The 19458-nt window shown below is 44.8% G+C and overlaps 1 protein-coding gene across 5 annotated transcripts in view; it reads right to left on the reverse strand.

The window, feature by feature from the left end:
- Positions 1-19458, reverse strand: part of LOC143182437 (uncharacterized) — a 282085-nt gene that overhangs the window by 14098 nt on the left and 248529 nt on the right. For all 5 annotated transcript variants that reach the window (XM_076383419.1, XM_076383418.1, XM_076383420.1 and 2 more), the window contains exon 3: positions 6195-6414. In XM_076383419.1, coding sequence (XP_076239534.1) covers positions 6195-6414 — 220 coding nt within the window. The remainder of the gene's footprint in view (positions 1-6194; positions 6415-19458) is intronic.

A 19458-nucleotide genomic window follows, 5' to 3' on the forward strand; every position in this document is an offset into this window, starting at 1 on the left:
AATGGCTCAAGGCTATAAACGTCGACGTCGTTAAGTCTGACGAACGAGAGATGACGTAGCAATTACTGGAGATGGCTTATCGTTTGAGGGTATTTGCGCCGTGATCGCTGGAAATATGGACGACGATATCGAGGATTTTTAAGAACGATTCCCTTCAAAGCGCTGTGGGGATGGCCAGAGGGTACTCTTGATTGAGAAGTCGATTAAGGGGGAATTTTCTCTGTTTTTTTTCTTACTGAGATACTGTAAAATGTAGTACCTATATAGAAGTTCTATAAGCAAGATTGATACATGTATATTTGAAGAATTTAGACCATTATTAATATTATAATAATAATAGTAATGCGTTTTCAGTATGCGAAGAAATCAAGATACAACAATTATGAACTGTCTCTTATCAGCCACTGCGAATTCTTTCACCCTAAAAAAACTCATCCTACAAACCACCCCCTAGAATCAACCTGCGAAAATCCCGTCAGCAATCAACCTGCAAACCGAAACCCCAAATCCTCGCGAGCACACGATGGTCATAACAATCGACTGCTAACCGATCGTCCCCATAGCTTCGAATGATCCCCCGCGATCGACAGCTCGACATCAGCCTCCGAGACGGGGTCCAGTGGCAGCGGCCTAACGACCATAATTCTATCAATCTGCTCGAGCAGGACGCTGGTGCGAGGGCGACTAAGCGGTTCCTTGTAAGCCACTCGAATTACTCGCAGCGAGTTGAATCCCGGCCAGAGACTAATTTCCCTGTTCGGGCGTCGCGACGCCAAGCGTCGGATGGGACGCGACGACGTGGCCGAGCCGTTGATGCGGACTAAACGGAAGCAGTGTAAAATGCGCCTGCGCGACCGCAAGCCGGACGTCGGCCGAGGAAGAGACACGGGGGTGGTTTGGAGCTGCGCTCGAGCGGGGATGAACATCACTCGGGGCAGGCGCAAGAATCACAAGCGGAGACGCTTGGACCGCGCGCGCGGCTTCCTTTTCTCCTACGCTCCCATTCGGCGCCTACGAAATTAACCCTTATCAACTCTCTGTCCGCCGAGCCCCCGCAGCTATCGTCGTCCTTCTTCCAGCCCCCACCAGGCGGCTGTGCCACCGCCGTCGCGTTGACGTCGCTGGCAGCGAATGGTGAGCGGATTCTTTCCTCCTCCCGGGACTTATTGATCGCCCTGGCGATAAGAAGACACGAGCTGCACGATCGGTTCCTCTTGCGGGGCTCTACGCGGATTCCACCCTCGACACGGATGTCCCGCTACGGGATTCTTGGGAGGCAAGCGTGTTTTCGGGATTCAGGGACAGGGAAAGGGACTTCGGGGAGATGATTTTTTGGAACATCTTGAGGCTTCTGCGGGGGTGACGTTGGGGTGGGTTGGAGGGTGATGGCCATTTTTGCAGGGGGTGGTGAGGGATTATGGAGTGAATGGATTTTTCTTAGGAATTTAATTGGAGGGAAAATGGAGAATCTGTGAAAGGGTTTGTATTGGCATTTCGTGTAGGAATTATGTGGTCAGATAAACACTGCTTCTTTTAGTCTAACACTGCTGTTCTTAAACTTCTACAGAAATGTATGACAGTTTGCATTTTCTGTCTCTTTATAGCCGTATAAACAGAACATATCTATATTCATTTTCTTGTACATTAAAATAAATAAATATCATATCTACTAGTGAAAATATCTATGATAATTCCTACATGTCTCCCATTTTTTCGAGGGAATCTTTCCAAACCTAACTATTAATTCCTAATCAGTTTTTGCAAATTAGGATTTAAGGATTTGATAATTTAAAACACTGCAAGATTTAAACATTCTTACATTCGAATAAATGAATATTTCTATCCCTGAATATTTGAGAGTATAATCCTCAACTCAGACAGAGTATCAAGATGAAGAGACGCAGATAATTATCACCGCTCCCTAATCCGATACAAGGTGTTAAGACAGACTTAACCAAAATGCCAAGGATTCCAAGGGTGCCCCATCCCACGACAAGCCGATAAACGCAGAAGCTGCAGGCATTTGCCCCGGGAATGCTAGATAGAGGCGCGCTCGCTGTGAAATCGTTTTCTGGAGGATGTATCAGCGTCGCGGGGGCGTATCGCGCCGCCGTAACACGGGCATGATCGATCGAATAAACGGAGGCGGTTCTAGTTCGTCGAGAGAAATTGTTTAACAGGTCAAGAAAGACGCGACACAGCCGAGCGATCGATTCTGTTGACGCGCTTCGATTGTACGATATACTCGGTGAATATTGCGCAAACGAAGGCAGACCGACGAGATTTATCAAGTACTGGCGGAGACCGATTCCCATGCCAATGGATCCATGCGTGGCAAAGCGTAGAAGTCAACAGAAGCAAGCGAGAATCGTTGAAACGAGTTCCAGGAAATGGTGTTTGTGCGAGCCTCCTCCCCTGCTGGCGAATCGAAAACGAGAGTAAATTTGGATGCATGTAACGAGCCGTAGGAATTCTATCAAAAGGGTAGATACATTCTGGGGCTCAATTAGGAGGGGAATTTTTTTTAGGGAAACCATAACGTGTGGTATTCTCAATTTTTTTTAGTGGAGTTATTTGTAATGGAGGTGCTTCTTCAAATATTGTTAATTAATTATGTCGGCGAAAAATTCCGCTGTTTAATTCAGAGAAAGTAGATACTAATTTTGATATATGCTATTATTTGTCTTGCAATTAAATTGAAGAGTGTACCTGATTAATTTTTTCTTACCTGTATAAACCTTTTCACCTGTTAATTACAATTGATATTGTAAAAATAAAAATAAAATACAATGAAAATAAAAATTCAATGACTTGCCTGTTTCACCACGACCTCACTATAAGCACACATTTTCCATCTTCTCTTACGCCGATCAAGGTTCTACAAAATTTTCCACAGAAATAGCTTTACAAACATGTTCTGCAATCAACTTTATTTCCAAATCCTTTTTATCCAAAAGCTCCTCGTTTAATCATTCCCCCGTCTGATGATACCCTTTAATCACGTCAATCGTTCCACTTTCCCATCCACCAATCTCCAAGCAGCGCGCAATGTCCCATCCTCTATCAGGATCCACGGTCGAGCAAAAGGAACAGCGGAGAAATGAAATCGACTTTCGTTATTGAGACTCGTATTTGTGGAACACTGTCGACGATAAAGATTCATTCGATTCCTCGTCCCCTCTACGCCCCCGCCTGGCTCCCTGGCTTATTCCTTTTATTTTCGCCCCGCCGCGTCTGCGATTCTGGGAGGGTGTGTGTTTGCACACCGCGCGAGCGTATTACCCCTCTGCCGTTCAAATGCCAGGCGGAAGAGAATCGCGGCGAAATGGTGGTAGAAGGGAAAGGAGGCGAGGGTGGGACGTTTTCTCGGCCCGCGTCGTTTTATATCACCGGAAAATTGGAATCGAAGCGACGTCCCCCGCGCCCCCGCGAGCGCCGACGCTCGCGTCGATGTTAAAACGACCCTATAAAGTCTCGCGGAAACACTGCTGGGGACCGTATACACAGGGTGTTCTTTTTATTATCGGCTGGCGTTTCTCTCGATACTGAATGACGTAGGAAAGTGTGTATAGGCACTGGGGATTTTATTGTCGATGTTTATTGAAAACGAGCTTTGGAATTTGTAAAGTTTTCAGGGTTTTTTTCAAGTAAAAGTAGCACTTGAATTTTTGGGGTCTCAGATTTCGAAATTCACAAATTTTGATATTTTGATGGATTTTTAAGTTTCCACGTCCTGAAAATTCGAAATTTTTAATTCTGTAATTTTCAAATATTGAGAGTTACACATTTTTAAATCTTAATATCCTCAAATTTGTTCAAATCTCACATTCTAATTAATTCACCTACCACATCACAAGTAGTTTCACTTATGACCCTCAGACAAGTCTAATTACATACTTCTCTACTCAAATTCCACGTCCCCTCATAAAACCAAATTTACAACCCTCCACCCCACACAAGCATTGTCTCCCACTTGTCAACAACACCTTAAACAATGCAAAAGGGATTAAACGCCACCCACCTTTAAACCAAACCACGTAACACCAAACACACCCCGATAATCCCTCCCCAGAAACCCCCCGAAAGTCTCCACAAGAAACAGTCAAAGTTAAGCAAAATTGTCCTGAAATCCTTCCACCCAAGAAGCCACCAGAGCGCGTACTCCGCTTTCAATTCCCCGCTATTGTTTCCCCTGGCAACGCGAAAGATCGCGGGAGCCGTGCTCGCTCGGTATAACAGCCGTTTAATTAGCGCCGCGACGAAGAAAGGGAAAAGAACGAAGGCAAGGGGGTCGGAGAAGGAGAAACGGGGACGAAGAAAAACGAAGGGAGGAAGAAAAAGAAAGGGACGACCTCGGTTATAGGATTTAGTAATGAAATCCGGACGGAGAGTTTAGCCAGCACGGTGATACATCATTCCACCCCTAGAAGGAGAGACACCCCCACGAGGAGTGGACTCGGCCACCTCCAACCCCTTTTTTCACCGACATCGGGAAGTTTAATGCCGTCTCTCGCCGCTTTCTCGCGCGGCGGCCAAGGAAAAGGGGTGGCGACAGAGGCCCCTGCTAATGCCGCAATTTCGCCCTTCCCCTGCCTCCCTCTCTCCACCCCCTGCAACCCTCCCGTGGAACTTTTCTCCGCTCCTAATGATCGTCGGGGCTCGCGAGGAAAAACTTTCGGTCGTCTTCCAATAAAAGTTTCCGCCGCGTGTTTTCTGGCAGGACGGCGAATAAACGTTCCCAGCGATTATGGCGCGTCCCCGCTGGAACTTTGTTAACGCGACGGATCGATGGGAAAACTTCTTCGTCGGGATACGTGTATTGATGGCGCGCGCCGGATGCGTACGCGCGCATCCTCTGCCTCCCCTGTACGCGAGATTGATTGGGCGAGTATGTATAATGCGATCGAGTTGGACGAGTTCGCTCGCTGGCTTCAGGCCGCGCCGAGAAACTTTCCCAGCGACCCGCTCCTCCCCCATATCAGAGGAAAATTCTGATTTTGATCGATCGACGCCCGCTGGCCGCGGCTGGGCGGCACGGAAGTCGATGGGAAAATTCCTTCCGAGCGATTTCCTTCGAGGGATTACCTGAGGGAAGTGCACCGCCTTTTAATCTGGCTACTTTCGTGCCGTTTCTGCTTCGACGGCTGAGTGGCTTCTGAGGATTGGGGAGTCGATGGTGGAGGAAGGGTTTTTTGGTTTGGGGAGGTGGTGGGCGACAGTTAGGAGAGTTTTAAGCTGTCTTCTGAGGGAGAGATTATTTTATGTATGCAGATGTGAGTTGATTGTATGGAGGATGGTCGATGATGGGTGTGAGAAATTTTTAGGGGTGATTCTGGATGTTGAGATAGAAAGAAAATTAAGAATGAAGAAATTGTGTTTGAGGCTTCCTTTTAGAGTTATTAATTGGTGAGATGTGTCTGACTTGGAGCTTCTTCTATTGCAATGGTGTATTAGTCTGATCAGGTATAGTGGAATTAGTAGCATAAGTCCTGAGTCAGGCACAGTAGATTCAGTAGACTAAGTCCTGAACTAGACACAGGAATTTCAGTAGAATTAGTCCCAGCAATTTCAGTGGAAAAGATCTCGAGCCAGAGGTATCAATTTCAGTAGAATAAGCCCCGAGTCAGACATAGTAATTTCACTGAAAAAATCCCGAGTCAGGTGTAGCAATTTCAGTAGAAAAAGCCCCGAATCAGACATAACGATTCCAGTAGAATAAGCCCAGTCCTGAGTCAGACATACCTAACACTTATTTTACACATTTCTCAGCAATTATTCACCACAAAAAAAGGCCTGAAACACAATTATCTCTATCTTCATTTTAATCGTATTTTATCACCTAAAACTATCCCTTAAAATTTCTAACATCGCTTGTATAACAGCTACATAAATAAATGCCGACTAAAAATATCTTAATATTTCTACAAACATAAATCCAAGCCCCACTATCCTCAAATCGTGTCCATCTTCCCAGGAATAATCACTCGCTATACATCACTCGGTCAGAAATGTAAAACGCGCGTGAATATGCACGATATGCAAATGGCCTTAGCCGTGTCAAGAGTACACAGGGAAACATATACCGCGTCGACGCGAAAGTCGCCGCGTGAAAGCAGCTCCGACGAATTCGAGGCCACGAAATTAATGAAACCTGAGACGGGGGGAACTCACGGCGCAAGGTCGCGGATTCTTACCTTTCCTGGCTTTGTCCGGCGACGTGGGCGAGTCTGCGTTCACATGAATCGCGGCCGCTGCCTGGTTGGAGGATAACGTCGAGGAGGAGACCGCCGTCGTACAGGATGCAACAGGACTGCTGGCCGCCGTTATTGGCAGCAAGAGTTTCCTCTTATGGTTGCACAGCTTGGTCATCTCCCGCGTCTTGCCCTGATCCGGGCTCCAAGGTCGTGTCGCAACCTGAAACAAGAACATAGAGCACTGCTTACTTTCCAATCGACTCGGGGCATGAAGGGGACTGCGATCGACTCGAATCGTGGGTTCTGGAAATTGCTAACATTTTGTTGTGGAGGGTTCCAGGGAAGGGGCATTGTCTATAGATGGTTATTAAACTGAGGGGTGGAATTTGGTCTTTATGGATCAGTCAGACCATTAATATATTTGTTGGTTTGGGTTGATGCAAAAGATCTTCTACTTTATGTATATGCAAGTGTCGAGGTTTGTGAAGTTATAGACTTTTTTTTTTAGACTGAATAGTTTTCGAGGATTTGAGTACTTGTAAATTTCATAGCTTTAAATGCGCGATAGTTTCAGACGTAAAGATGGGCAATAGGAAGTGATCACAAGGGGAGTCCTCGTAGAAAGTCAAGCTGGTGTATTTTGCGGTGTAATGTACAGAGTTTACGAGGGAATAACCTTTGGCATTTGTTCAAGCGATCACGGAGTGTAGCCCCTGAGACACGGATAATGGAGATCGACGGTACGATCGTGGACATTGAAATAAAGAGGCGGAATCACGTAATGAAACGAATATTCCGCCTACGACCCAGTTTCGCTGCACGAAACGCGGCACGAGCCATGTGCTCTTTCGCGCGCGTGTGCATCCATCGACTGCATTATGCATCGAAACGTTTAAATTCCGTTTATTGGAACAATTCGTCGAATGCTTGGATAATTACCCACTTACGCGTAATTACAGGCTCACACGCGCGTCGGACAATTCGCACGCGAACTTAATTTGATTTGCAAACAACTTTGCCTTATGTGCGTCAGTAACGAGGAGATGCTTGAGAATGCGGTTTTTGTTTTATGAGGCTGCATATTTAGAGACGCGAGAGCTGAAGGAGAAAATAGATGCTAATTTCAATATTCTTGCTTGAAGATTGGGTTTTGGATTTCTTCATTTCTTTTCAATGTACTCCAACTCACTTCAACCGAATTAAACGCACTCAAACTCTCTCAAACTCATTTCGAGTTCATTTAATCTATATATCAATCCTTTACAAGACATTTTTCACTTACTTTTACTTGTCTAAACAGACTCTGTATCCCTTTTTATTCGTCTATACCCCTAAAACTGCTCCAAAACCAATGTCCGACTAATACTTGACCTAAACTACTTAAAAATTCCTCTATCTCAAACCCTATAGCCTACACTCACCGAATACTATTCTTCGACTTCCTGAAACATACAGTACACTCTCCAGCAGTCTTCTGACCTGCAATTACCATTCATTACCCCTTCATAAGGCGAGAGACCACCATCTAGCGATCCCAAAGAGCAACTCAACATACTGCATCCGTCTCAGCCAAAGAATCGTCAAGCTGAACCCCATCGAGCCATCAATATTCGTCCAATCTGGTCCCCGTTATCGACCCACAATCGGACAGGTTATGCAAATCCCATCCTCCCCCGTCACCTTAGTCGTCCCTTGCGCGCTAGGCTCTCGCAATAATCCCCAAGACAGAAACTATCGTGGCTTCGGGCGACGGTGAGTTACGTAAGCGACGGGAAAGGACCCGGGGCCTGTTTCGGCCAGGCTAAAACTCTCCAGAGATAATCTGCTCGTTTCGCCAGCGAGATTTCGCCGCGGTTGTCTGGCCATAATTGGCGATCGCCGGCGCGAGCGTCGCGCAAAAGCGAGTCGAAGCGTCGGTAAGGGCCAGCAAACGAGGGCACCGCGTTCAGGCGGCTGTGGGAGGGGAAAGACGGGGGGCCCAGCGAGAGAGGGGGTGGAGAGAGAAGAGGGCGCTCAGCGAGAGAAGGGAGAGAGAGGGAGAGAGAAGACCCCCAGCAAGAGGAAGGAGAGAGAGAAGAGGAGCCTCAGCAAAAGGAGGGAGAGAGAAAGGAGGGCCCCTAGCGAGAGAGGGTGAGAGAGAAGAGGGCCCTCGGCGAGAGAGGGAGAAAGAGAGAGACGAGGGCCCCCAGCGAAAGAGGTAATGGGTATAGAGAGAAGAGGGCCCCGATGCTCGTGAATCTCATGATCGATGCGCGATCCGCGGTGCTCGAGGAGAGTTAAAACGTGTCCAAGTTGGAAGGCCGCGGGCCGATAACCGGTAATGGCCGTCCAGGGCTTCACCGTGTTACGTGTCAGCCCGCGAGACGTTCCGTGGCAATTTACGGCTGCGTACACGGTGCCATTACCGAGCACCGTAAATAAGACGATGCACAGGGACAGTGTCGGGCCTTGTGCGCCGCGCCGGTTCATAATTTTTAACGTTCACCCCTTGGCCGCGTGGGCGTCGTTAATTTCTGGTACACCGTTTTGTCGGCTCGCTTTCGCGACTGTAACGCCGCTTCTTGCGACCTGTTCGATGGGAGGCTCGAGAGGGATTGGTAGACTTCGCGGCGGATCCGGGATACGTTGATTTTCACCTGCTTGGGTGCTGGGATTGCAGCGTTTGTTGGTGTTGCTATGTAAGGTGTTGCGTAACAGGTGCGAGAAATTTGAAGGGATGATTCTGTATCTCAAAATAAGACGAAAGTTCAGGATAGTAATAGTGTGTTCTAGACTTTGTTTGGGACTGAAATGTGTCTGACTTGGGACTGATTCTACTGTCGGTATATAGTAGCCTAGACAGACATAGGGAAGTCAGTCGACCAAGTTTCGAATCAGACAGAAATTTCAGTAGAATAAGCACCGAATTAGGCAAAGTGAAATCAGGAGAATAAGTCCAGTCCAGAGTCAGACACATTGTACGCTCACTCTGAATTGGAAAAGGATTTTTTCTGCGAGTGAGAGAGTGAATGGGCGAATGAATGAACGTGTGCAGTAATAGACTGCTACAACTAGTGTCTAACATTCAAAGATAAAATGTAACTAATAAAGGAGATACAATAAAAAAATTGTCAGTGTTCTCATATTGGAAACACCTACTCCAAACCACTCACGCTTCCTGCCCCCTGCTCCACGTCTCTTTATAACCCATGACCACATCCCGTGACCTACAAAGAACGAAAGGGCCAAATACCTCTCCACGAATTCAAGTCACTCATATCGACCATAAAATCTCACGATTGTTCCGCTCGAAATAATAGCGATCACGGAGGTGCATGTCGAAGGCTGGTCACGGGCTGCATCGGAGCATCGTGCAGGTTAATTAACAACGACCTGAATACGACGTCGAGATTGTATGTACTCGTCGAGGCGGCCGGCCTTGGCGTCGAGAGCCGACGAGTCGGCGTATAATGACGTATGCTGTCGGTTAACTCAATCAGAACGTGTTCCCCACCCCCCTCACGGTCGGTCTATTATTCATCCTCCTTCTGGCGAGCCGCTCATCAGCGATGATCACCTTAAACGCTAATCTTGTCCACTTACGCGACAGCGCCGCCGCGCGATATTGAATAAAATTGCAGGATCGCGATCGGCCCAGCCGCGCTCCTTCTCGATTCTTTCGAAACTGTGTCGTCGAAACGATTACCCACTGCTCCGAAGTGTGGACGATCTTTATTGCTTTCACCTTGGATGCGTATGTATTTTATTCGAAGGAAGATCGTGTTTGTTGGGGACGATGAGAATATCGAGGAGCCAGGGAGAACTAATTCTCTGGGATTGAATATAAAGCATGGATAAATGAGAATATGGATTTCTATGTTAATACTTTCAGTCATGACTGTGGTTAGCGTTACAACTGAGAAGGAAATATTAAAGAATAGGAAAATGGTAGCACTTTCAAGAAATCCTTGAGTTTTTCCACCAAATATCGAATTTTTACTCTTATCTCTATACGCTAGGCACCCCTAAATTCTCACCCCTCTTGCAATTACATATACTACCTCTTTAAGCTCCCTCTGTCGACCATCCTCTTAAGCCCTCCTCTTTTAATTAACTCCCTGGATCCGCGTACACATAAATACAGCTAAAACCCCATAAAAGACTAATTCCGAAAGAATCCAAAAATCGTTCAAGACGCAAGGAGAACTTACAGAGGAGATATTGGTATTCAGGGAAGCCATAATCTCAACGGAATGAGCAGTTCGATGATCCTCGACACAGCGAAGGGATTGTCGTTTTCCATGGAATTATATCTCGTTGTGCCCTTTTGTAGGGATATAATCGCGTCGACGGAAACCACTTAATCCTTTTTTACCCTCAGCCAACTAGACTTCGTTCCTTGAACAGGAACGATTTTACTACGACGTGGTTTTAAGTGGACACAAGCTCGCGCAGCGACACACGCGTCCATCTTTTTTCGCCTTTTTTCCTGGTTTTTTTTTTCATTATCTCCCTTGCATTCTGTTTTTGCCATTTACGGCGCGCGGAGTAATTGAAAGGCGAGACACAAGACGGTTGCACAACAGAATCCATCGCTCTTCCGCGCTGCCCCTGAACCGAGGGGAAAATGGTTAATTAAAGCTTCGGCTTTCCGCTTGGAGATCGTCAGAGACTGGCATGATCACAGGGACGGAAAGTTTCAGAGCAACTTTCAACTGATGCCTTTTGAGCGCTTGCTTTGGGGAAAACCAATGTTTCCTTCTTTTTCTCTTTTTCGACAGAGAGGACTTGTGGAAGCAGTCTGTGGAATGTGGGTTTCTTTTTGAAGAGAGTGATGTTAATTACTTGTCGAGAGTTGAAACAGAAATATTTCTCTTGTACCTTCATTGCTGCACTGTCCCTCCTAAGTTTGATGGATCTATTAAAACAGACATGGTCATCCTAATTTCTGTATTCAATTTGCAGGGGTTACTGCTTTGAAAATCTTCAATACAATTTTTGTTAATCTTATTCACAATCTTTTGACTTACTAGTATTATTTAGAATTTTACGTATAATTCTACCTTGAGTCCAAATAGAAAATAAACTCAGATTAGCATAATAATTAACATAATCCATCCTTGTCATCTCGTGTTCACCCAGAATTACTAAAAACTAAATTCTCATGGAATTTATGGGTAGAGAAACTGCTCCAGGCACCGAAAGTCCATAAATCTATCTCCCCTCGTTATGATTGACGCAAGAAATTTTATGCTAATCGCGGGCACAGATCTAAGCAGCAAAGAAGTTCGCCTCCAGTAAATTGTTTGCATGTTGCCTCATCGAATTCGTGTCCTGGGCACGTCGGGCGTGTGTCAACGTAAACGAAGGTGGTATCTCATGTCGATCGAGATCCTTACTTTTTATTTCGCCACGGTAAATCATCCGAAACCATCTCTGTTCGATCTCATCCACTGAATCACGCAAGTCGATTGATCTCGAGCAATGTTCATTAAACCAAATTTATATGGTCCACGTTCTGGTTTTGTACTGTGCTGTTGGAAGGAATATTTAAAGGCAATTACAATGGGAATATTAATGCAAATTGTATGGATTGTTTTATCTTGAAGAATAATGAGAATTAAAAAAGTGACTTGAATTTGCATATATCTACTTGAAAATTAGTTTCATAAAATTTTGAGAAGACATTCTATTTTTCGATAACACTCTTAAGTTTCCACTAATATATGTACATTCAGATAAATTACTTCCTGCTCGCATATGCATAATTTGTCTCTTTGTGTAAAAAATAAAATTGATATCAAATTCCCTGTGCATAAATGAGACACCGATCAGTTCGCTCCAATTTAGATAAACATGGCTTACGGAAAGATAGCAGGGAACAGATGTACAGAACGTATGTTGCAAACCAACGCTACAGTAACAGGTGCCAAATCCATTAAATAACAAACCTAATTATCCAACACAGCAGCTGTTTCAAAAAAAAGAAGGTAAACCTACGAGCTATCTCAGAAGTATCGCTACAGTATCATTTCATATCTTGATACTCCCCTTGATGACCATGCTAATTAAAAAAAATCGAGACCTGGTTCGTGTAGTTGTTTCTCAAGATTAATACCAGAAGACTGTATTAGAATCGAAAGACATTTTAAGACTGTAGATTAGTATCGATTAGAAGACAGTAACAACCCTATTTAATAAGAAACAAAATAAATGTATTACATAACAAAGCACTTCACTATAAAACTTTGAAGATCAAATTGAAATAGCCTACTAAAAGAATCCCTGAAACACCATACGAGTAATCAAGGCTCAAGGTAGCAGAGTATCTCGAAAAAATGCATCTTGGTGGATCAACTGCACTCGTCGAATCGCATACCGAGCGTGCCAGCTTTATGCGCTCTCGCGAGCCCGTCCCGCTTTTCTTCCCGTCCAGCGTGCAGCTGGAATTAATGTAACGAGGCCATTAGTCCGCGGTTTTACGACTTTAATTGTGACAGCCGATCAGAGCGGGGGATCCGCGTCGCAAATTGGACCGTGCCGCGCACAATGCCGTTTCGTGCGTGCACGATAGCCCAGCAGCAGCCAATTAAACCCCGCCGCGCGTATGCTCGATTGCAAAGAGCGCACGGACGGGTTGCATGTTGATTGAGCGCGCTCGCTCGCACAGCCGATTGTTTTTCGAGGTTCGCGCCGATCGAACGAGGTCGCAGCGTTGCGCAACGCCGCTCGGACCCCGCGATACGATCGTGGGAAATCCTGTGGACGGTGCAACCTGTCCTGAGGCCCGAGATATTTTCGGTTCATGGGGCCCGTGAATCGGAATGGAATTGTGCAAAGTTTGCTTTCTGTAGTGAGAGGTGAAGGGAATTTTTGGGGCTTGATGTGGAAGCTGGGGGAGTTGAGTGGGGTTCTTGGGAGACTGATTTTTGTAATGAAGTTGAGGTATTGAATTGAGTCTCTCTTGGAGGAATGATGTCTTTGAGCACAGTATTTCTGGTTAACTAGGGTTCTAATATAAAATTTGAAAATGTCTAAAATTCGAGTTAAGTATGTCTGACTCGAGACTGGACCTATTCTACTGATTTCCCTGTGTATGGCTCTAGACTGGGCTAATACTACTGATTTTGCTATACCTGATTCGAGACTGGACGAATTTTACTGACTGTGTCGTGTCTGACTTGAGACTGGACTGGTTCTACTCACTTAGCTGTGCCTGCCAGTAAAGCAAGTCCCAAAATTCACTCTTCCCAAAATTCTTAGCTCTGAAACGAACCCTCAAACAAATATTCATCTGACTGTATCACGTAGAATCACCCCATAAAATTTCTGACACCTGTCCCCAAACACCCTCCACACGCTCTGCATCCCTCTGACCAGGTCAAACTCAGAAACCCCGAGGTCCTCTAATACAGTCCCTTCCTCAAAAATTCCACCCTCATATTCCCCAAACCACAACCCCTTTCCTCTCCAATACACCCAACAAAAATACCCCTCCCTGCCTCCTCCCAAGGAATTACAACCGCAGTTAACCCGCACGACTCGATCATCTCGCGGGAAACGTTGCACCTTCTCCCCTCGCGTCCAGCGATCCTTCAGCATCGAGGATAAAATTACACCGCCCACGCGTTGACTCCTGAATTATGGCCCCTCTCTCCTGGATCCCCGCGAGCGTCCAAAGCGTCTCGCCCGCGGCCTTCGTCCGCTCCTCGATCGCCGTCGCTCGCTCGCGGCTCGAAGGCGGATAATTAACGAGCAGACGCGGCGACCTCAACAGTTTCCCGACTCGTCCCGCGCGATATTTATGTTATTCGTTAGCGCGCGCAATTTAGGCAGCCAGAGAAAATTAATCGCGCGCCGCGAGGATGCCGCGGCGGAGAGAAGTCTCCCGCTTCGGTCAATCAGCCGCGGGGACGCGCGGAGCGGAGCTGAGGCGAGGGGACGGTGATCCGCGAAACGCAGGATTGACTGTTGCTACGACGGGTTACTTATGGCTCGATAATTGGTATAATAAGTTGCGGGTGAGCTGGTTGCCAGCGGCTCGTTAGGAGTAATTCCTTTCGGCGGGAACGATTATTTATCGTCCGCGATCGCGATCGTATCATTCAGCAGGGCTTGGTAGCTGTTATTGATAGCCTTCTCGCTCGATGCAAATGATCGCTGCTCGAACGAGCGGACGAAAAAATTGCGGATCGATCGGTTTCTGCATAAAACACGGCGACAGCGTTCAATTATTGTGGGGATGGACCACAGGGGAGGGGGATATTTATGGGAATGAGAAACGAAGCTGGGGAAGGGGATTCTAGTGTCTCAGAAATTGGAATTCTTAAAGTGGACTCTGGATGATGGGACTTGCCTTGAGGCATGCCTCGTGACAAGTGATCAGACCGGTCACTTGGAATCATTTTGATTCTTGTTGGATCTTCGAAAAAGCAAAGAAATTTGAAATAATTCTAAGTGGTCTAAAATCCATAGCTTGTCATGAGGCATGCCTCGAAGCAAGTGGAGCTGACTTAAGAAACGGGGAAAGTGGAGCAGGTACACAATACTTTTGAATAAAGTTATTAAGTGAAATTGAGGTTTATTATCTTTTTACCATAAAATCAGGAGAGTAATCCATAAAAGAAAATCCTACAATGGGCTTCGATAATTTCGAAGGTATGTTTAGAAATTATTAACGAGCAATGAAATAAATGAACCATTACCATCGCAAAATATCAACTTGGAGACGAAATATTGAATTATTACATTATATTAATCACTCATTAGCCCACAAGAAGTAATAGCTAGACGAATAGTATCAGCGAATCAGTCATTAAACGTGCATTCGATTCGCTAATAAAATAGAAGCAACGATAAGCTAAGCAATAAAATAACACACATTAGCGATCAACGGCTAAACGCCGATCAAAGCTAGGGATCGTTAAAGCGACGATTACACAGCGATCTGTTTTAGAGCAACCGCGGCAAACGTATAAATAATATCGACCGAGCTCTGCTACCTTTCATTCCCCGCTAATTGATAGTAAATTAATGAATATCAACGCGCACAATTATCCACGACTAATTTTCCGCCGTTCCTTCGACCAATTAACAAAGCGATTCATTCCACTGATTCGATTTTACGGCCACCCCCTACGAAGATAACCATCCATCGATTAAACCTCCGTGTTCTGCTCGACGATAGGACAGGAGGGGGAAATAATTAAAGAACGAGAAGAATGTAGTTACGACTCGAGGAGGATCTACTCGAAAATTCATCGGTCCAGGTGTGGTCTGGTCGCGATAATTTCATCCCGACCGAAAGGGGGCTCGAGAGCGAAACGATGAGACGAGAGAAGAGCGACGAGGCGCAGAGGAGAAAGAAGAAAAAGCGGGGACGTGCCATAATATTTTACGATTCACATTTATAATGTCGGGTAATGTTCCGCTCAGTATGCAGTGCGTATTCACCCCTGGTTGTAGAACAGGGGATGCAGTCGCCGCGCGACCAAGCGTCTGCCTCTCCACCCTTCCCCTTTTTACTCTCCTCTTTGCGACATTAATTCTCCTACCTGGAATTTATCGCGAGCTCCACGACTCCTCTTCTGCAACCGACGTGCGCACCTTGCAAATTGGAGACTTAAACGTCGATAGTTCTGCGAGGTTTTTTGTGTTATACACTCTGTCGCCTGTTATAGGAGTCCATTTTTTGGAGCTTTGATAGGTTACAATTTTGGGGTGTTTAGATTGTTATCAGAGATTTTGATGAAAGATTTTTTCGTGGGTTGGGTTTTGTATTCGATGCACTGCTTGGGATTTTAATTGAGGGGAGTTTCAGAGGTATAGTGCACTTATATTTTTTTAACGAGTCTCCGGTGGAGTATGAAATATTGGAAAGATATATTTGAAGGATTCAGAAATTTGAGTAGGACAGACCTCGAAATTTTTGAGAATCCTGGAGTCTGAAAATTTGAGAGTCTTAAATTCTGAGAATTTGAGAGTCCTAGCCTCTGAGAATTAGAAAATTAAATGATTTCTAATTCACAAAGTTGAGATCTTGAGTCATCAAGGAATATCAGAATCCTTAGCATTTGAGATTTTCGGATTCTGAGAACCTAAGTTTTCCACTGCTTTTGATGTCTTTACCTCATCACCAACTAAATCAAATTCCCTCACAAAGCCCCCTCATTCCTCTCAACCACTCGCCTCCCAAACACCCCTAAGTCGATGATAAAACTGCAGTTCGCAGAAACTGGAAAGAACTCGTTACTATCGATTACCGATTCGACTAGCAGTGAGCTTTCACAGAGGGGTTCGTTTCGCAGAAACGTGTCCAGCCAAATTAATCCACTAAAAATTAATCCACCGAGATGACGATCCCCCTGACCACGGTGGACAGGCTCGTAAGGGGAATCTCTTTTCTGAAGGCAAGGAGACGCGATCGTTTCGTCGGAGTTCGTTGAACGCTCGTCGAGGGGGTGGGTCGAGGGGAAGTGGGAAAAATAGTAGGAAGCGGGCGGAGAACCGTGCCATTTTTCCTGGCCGTGCATGACTTACGACCCGTATTATCGTTACGATCTCTTTTCTCCAGCTGGAGGCGCGGGGGCGAGGAGGGGGATGACAGGGGGTCGGCGTCGTTCGATAACGTCATGAAAGTGAACACCGGAGAGCCTTGGCTCGGGCTTCTTTTATTGAATCCACGGGAAACCGCTCTCTTCTATCGCTCGGTTTTACAAACGAGCCTCGAGGAAGCGGCTCGAAACGAAGCTATTATAGAGGGTTATTTCTCTCAGGGACGATTTTTATTGGAACCTCGATAATTCGAACGACGATAAGTTCTTTTAAATACGGTATAGCTCAAGCTCACCGACTCCCTTTCATCCCCGGCGGTATTTACGGAAATGAAATTTTCCGAGGAAAATGGAAGAGCATATTCCCTCGATTTGTAGTTAGACTGCGATTGGAAATGAGAAAGAAGGGAGGAACTGGTGTGTCTTGTCATGTCTTTGTTGCATACTCTTAATATACAGTAGTGACTATTGGAACTGTACTACTTTAGAAATATCAATGCCTTTGGTTTATCTGTCATATGAGAAATACTTAATTGTCTGAGTTATCATTGACCTGATTCCCTTATTTTATTTGAAATTTTTATTTGAGAGAAAATTTGGATGTATTTAGGTCTTACGTTTGTACTTACTTTCAGATTGAACAAATAGTGTTTTTAACGAGTATTCTCAATTTCATTAGCCACTACTGTAGATCTAATATTTAAAGCAGACAAAAATTAAACATAAATATCTAATTTCCGAGATAAAATTCTCTGAATATGTACCTACTCTTCTGTGCCACTTTAGACACTGAATTAAATTCTGCAGAGATTAATCTTGTAACAACCCTCTATGATATTCACCCTAGCTAAAACTTCCTTCAAGAGAACTAATCTATTATTAAAAGTTATTAAAAAATATTGCTCTTACTGTAATCAGAAGCAAGTAAAAGGGCTTTAAACAGAGATCTGAAAGCATAGTTATCAAGGGAAGGTTTTAATAGAAATTTATGGCATCGATGGTTGCTGAAAATGTAAATGGACATCTTCCAAGGCAAGACGATGAATCCTGCAAGCACTCGCGATAGAATCGAGCCCGCGAATGATTCACTCTCTCCTTCCCCTTGCGGCAGCCCCTTATTTCGAACCGCTTTGGCATCGAGAAATATAATGTATCTCGTTTGAGACTGCAGCCCGTTTTACGTCACGGCCGATCTGATCTGGCCAAACGCCCGCGTTTTATGGACACTTTTGCAGCCGACTGCGAACCGCTGGAACGCTGCATTGATTTACGATAAACGTCGCGGGGGAAATCAATTTCCAAGCTGGGTCGGTGGTTGTCGCGTTACGAGTACCATTCAAGATCAATGATAAACATTTCTAATAAAAATGTGGGGATCAATTTTCCTTTAAAAAATTTTGTAAAATGAATTTTCAGACTTTTTTAGAAAGGAATTCTTTTAGAAGGATTCTTTTTTTTTAAATGTACTACTTTCCTGTAATTGAAATTCTTAGTAAAGATTTGGGAATCGAGTTTCCATAGAAAAATTTCAAACTGAATTTCTGACCAGTGGAATTTTTCTAGAAATATTTTTCTAAGAACATACTATTTTTCTATACTAGGAATTTTTATAATAAAGTCCAATTTCTTCTTAGAATAGTTTTACCTGCTATATGGACAGACATAACTATAAATTACAAAGCACCTCTGGGTTTCAAAGTAGAGAACATCACAATCACGATATAGCTATAACTTTACATAAGAAAGTTTGCACTTTCGTAGAATTTTAATGCAAATTGTCAGGTGATGCCTTGCTTCTTGCTTGATGTATATACCACTGGCCGTATTTCCGCCAACTAGACGCTAAACGCTGTCTGTTATCAATCCACCAGTGAACGCTGTCGAATAGTCTAGCAGGCCTCTAATCTAGCTATAGTTCGCAACTTCTCGATCATTAGGGGGCACACAAGTTCCGAGCAGATTGATCCTAAAAGTGAATCGCGCTGGGGAAAGTTTATAGAATAAAGTACAAGTTATTGGGCAACGTTATAGCCGCGTAACGTGGTCGGCATCGTTCAAAGGTGCAGACGTACGATTCTAGCGTGAACCGAGAAACTAGAGTGGACTTGTTCAGCTCGATTGCAATATTTAACAGTCGCGATAAAACGGAGCGTGCTAAATATAAAATACGAGGGATGCTAGTATCACGAGCGTCGTTTGTGGTCTGAATTAAATATCACCGATTGCTCGGTGCTGTCTCTGCCGTCTTCGTAATATAAATGTCACCAGGGTTTCTCCAATAATCAATTAGAAGTCGATAATTATCGGAACATCGTCCGAATGACATCTTAATTAGGAAAGAAATTATGAGACCTTGTGCCTGTTCATTACGAAGAGTCGTTTACTGTGGAAACAATTTGCTCTGGGGAGACAAAGTGCAGAAAAAAGACGAGGTTTTGCTTCTCTGCAGGGGAATGTAAATTCAGTTTAATGACAGGTTTAGTTTAGTAAATGAACGAGGTAAAGTATTTTGTGGATGAAGTATTGCTTTCAGAAAAATATAGGTTCCGCCTGACGAATTTCATTTTATACTACTTATTAAAAGTCTACTTTGTATCTTACACAAAAATTCCCCATCTTCGGCAGGAAATTATCGCGTCGAATTCCCTGGAAATGTTCGCAGCGAACTTGCAAGTGGAAAGTAGAACCTTTCGCGAGTCTACGCGAACAGGAAGTCGAAGTAATCGATAATG

This window comes from Calliopsis andreniformis, chromosome 8, assembly GCF_051401765.1.
Source record: "Calliopsis andreniformis isolate RMS-2024a chromosome 8, iyCalAndr_principal, whole genome shotgun sequence".
Classification (NCBI taxonomy): Eukaryota; Metazoa; Arthropoda; class Insecta; order Hymenoptera; family Andrenidae; genus Calliopsis; species Calliopsis andreniformis.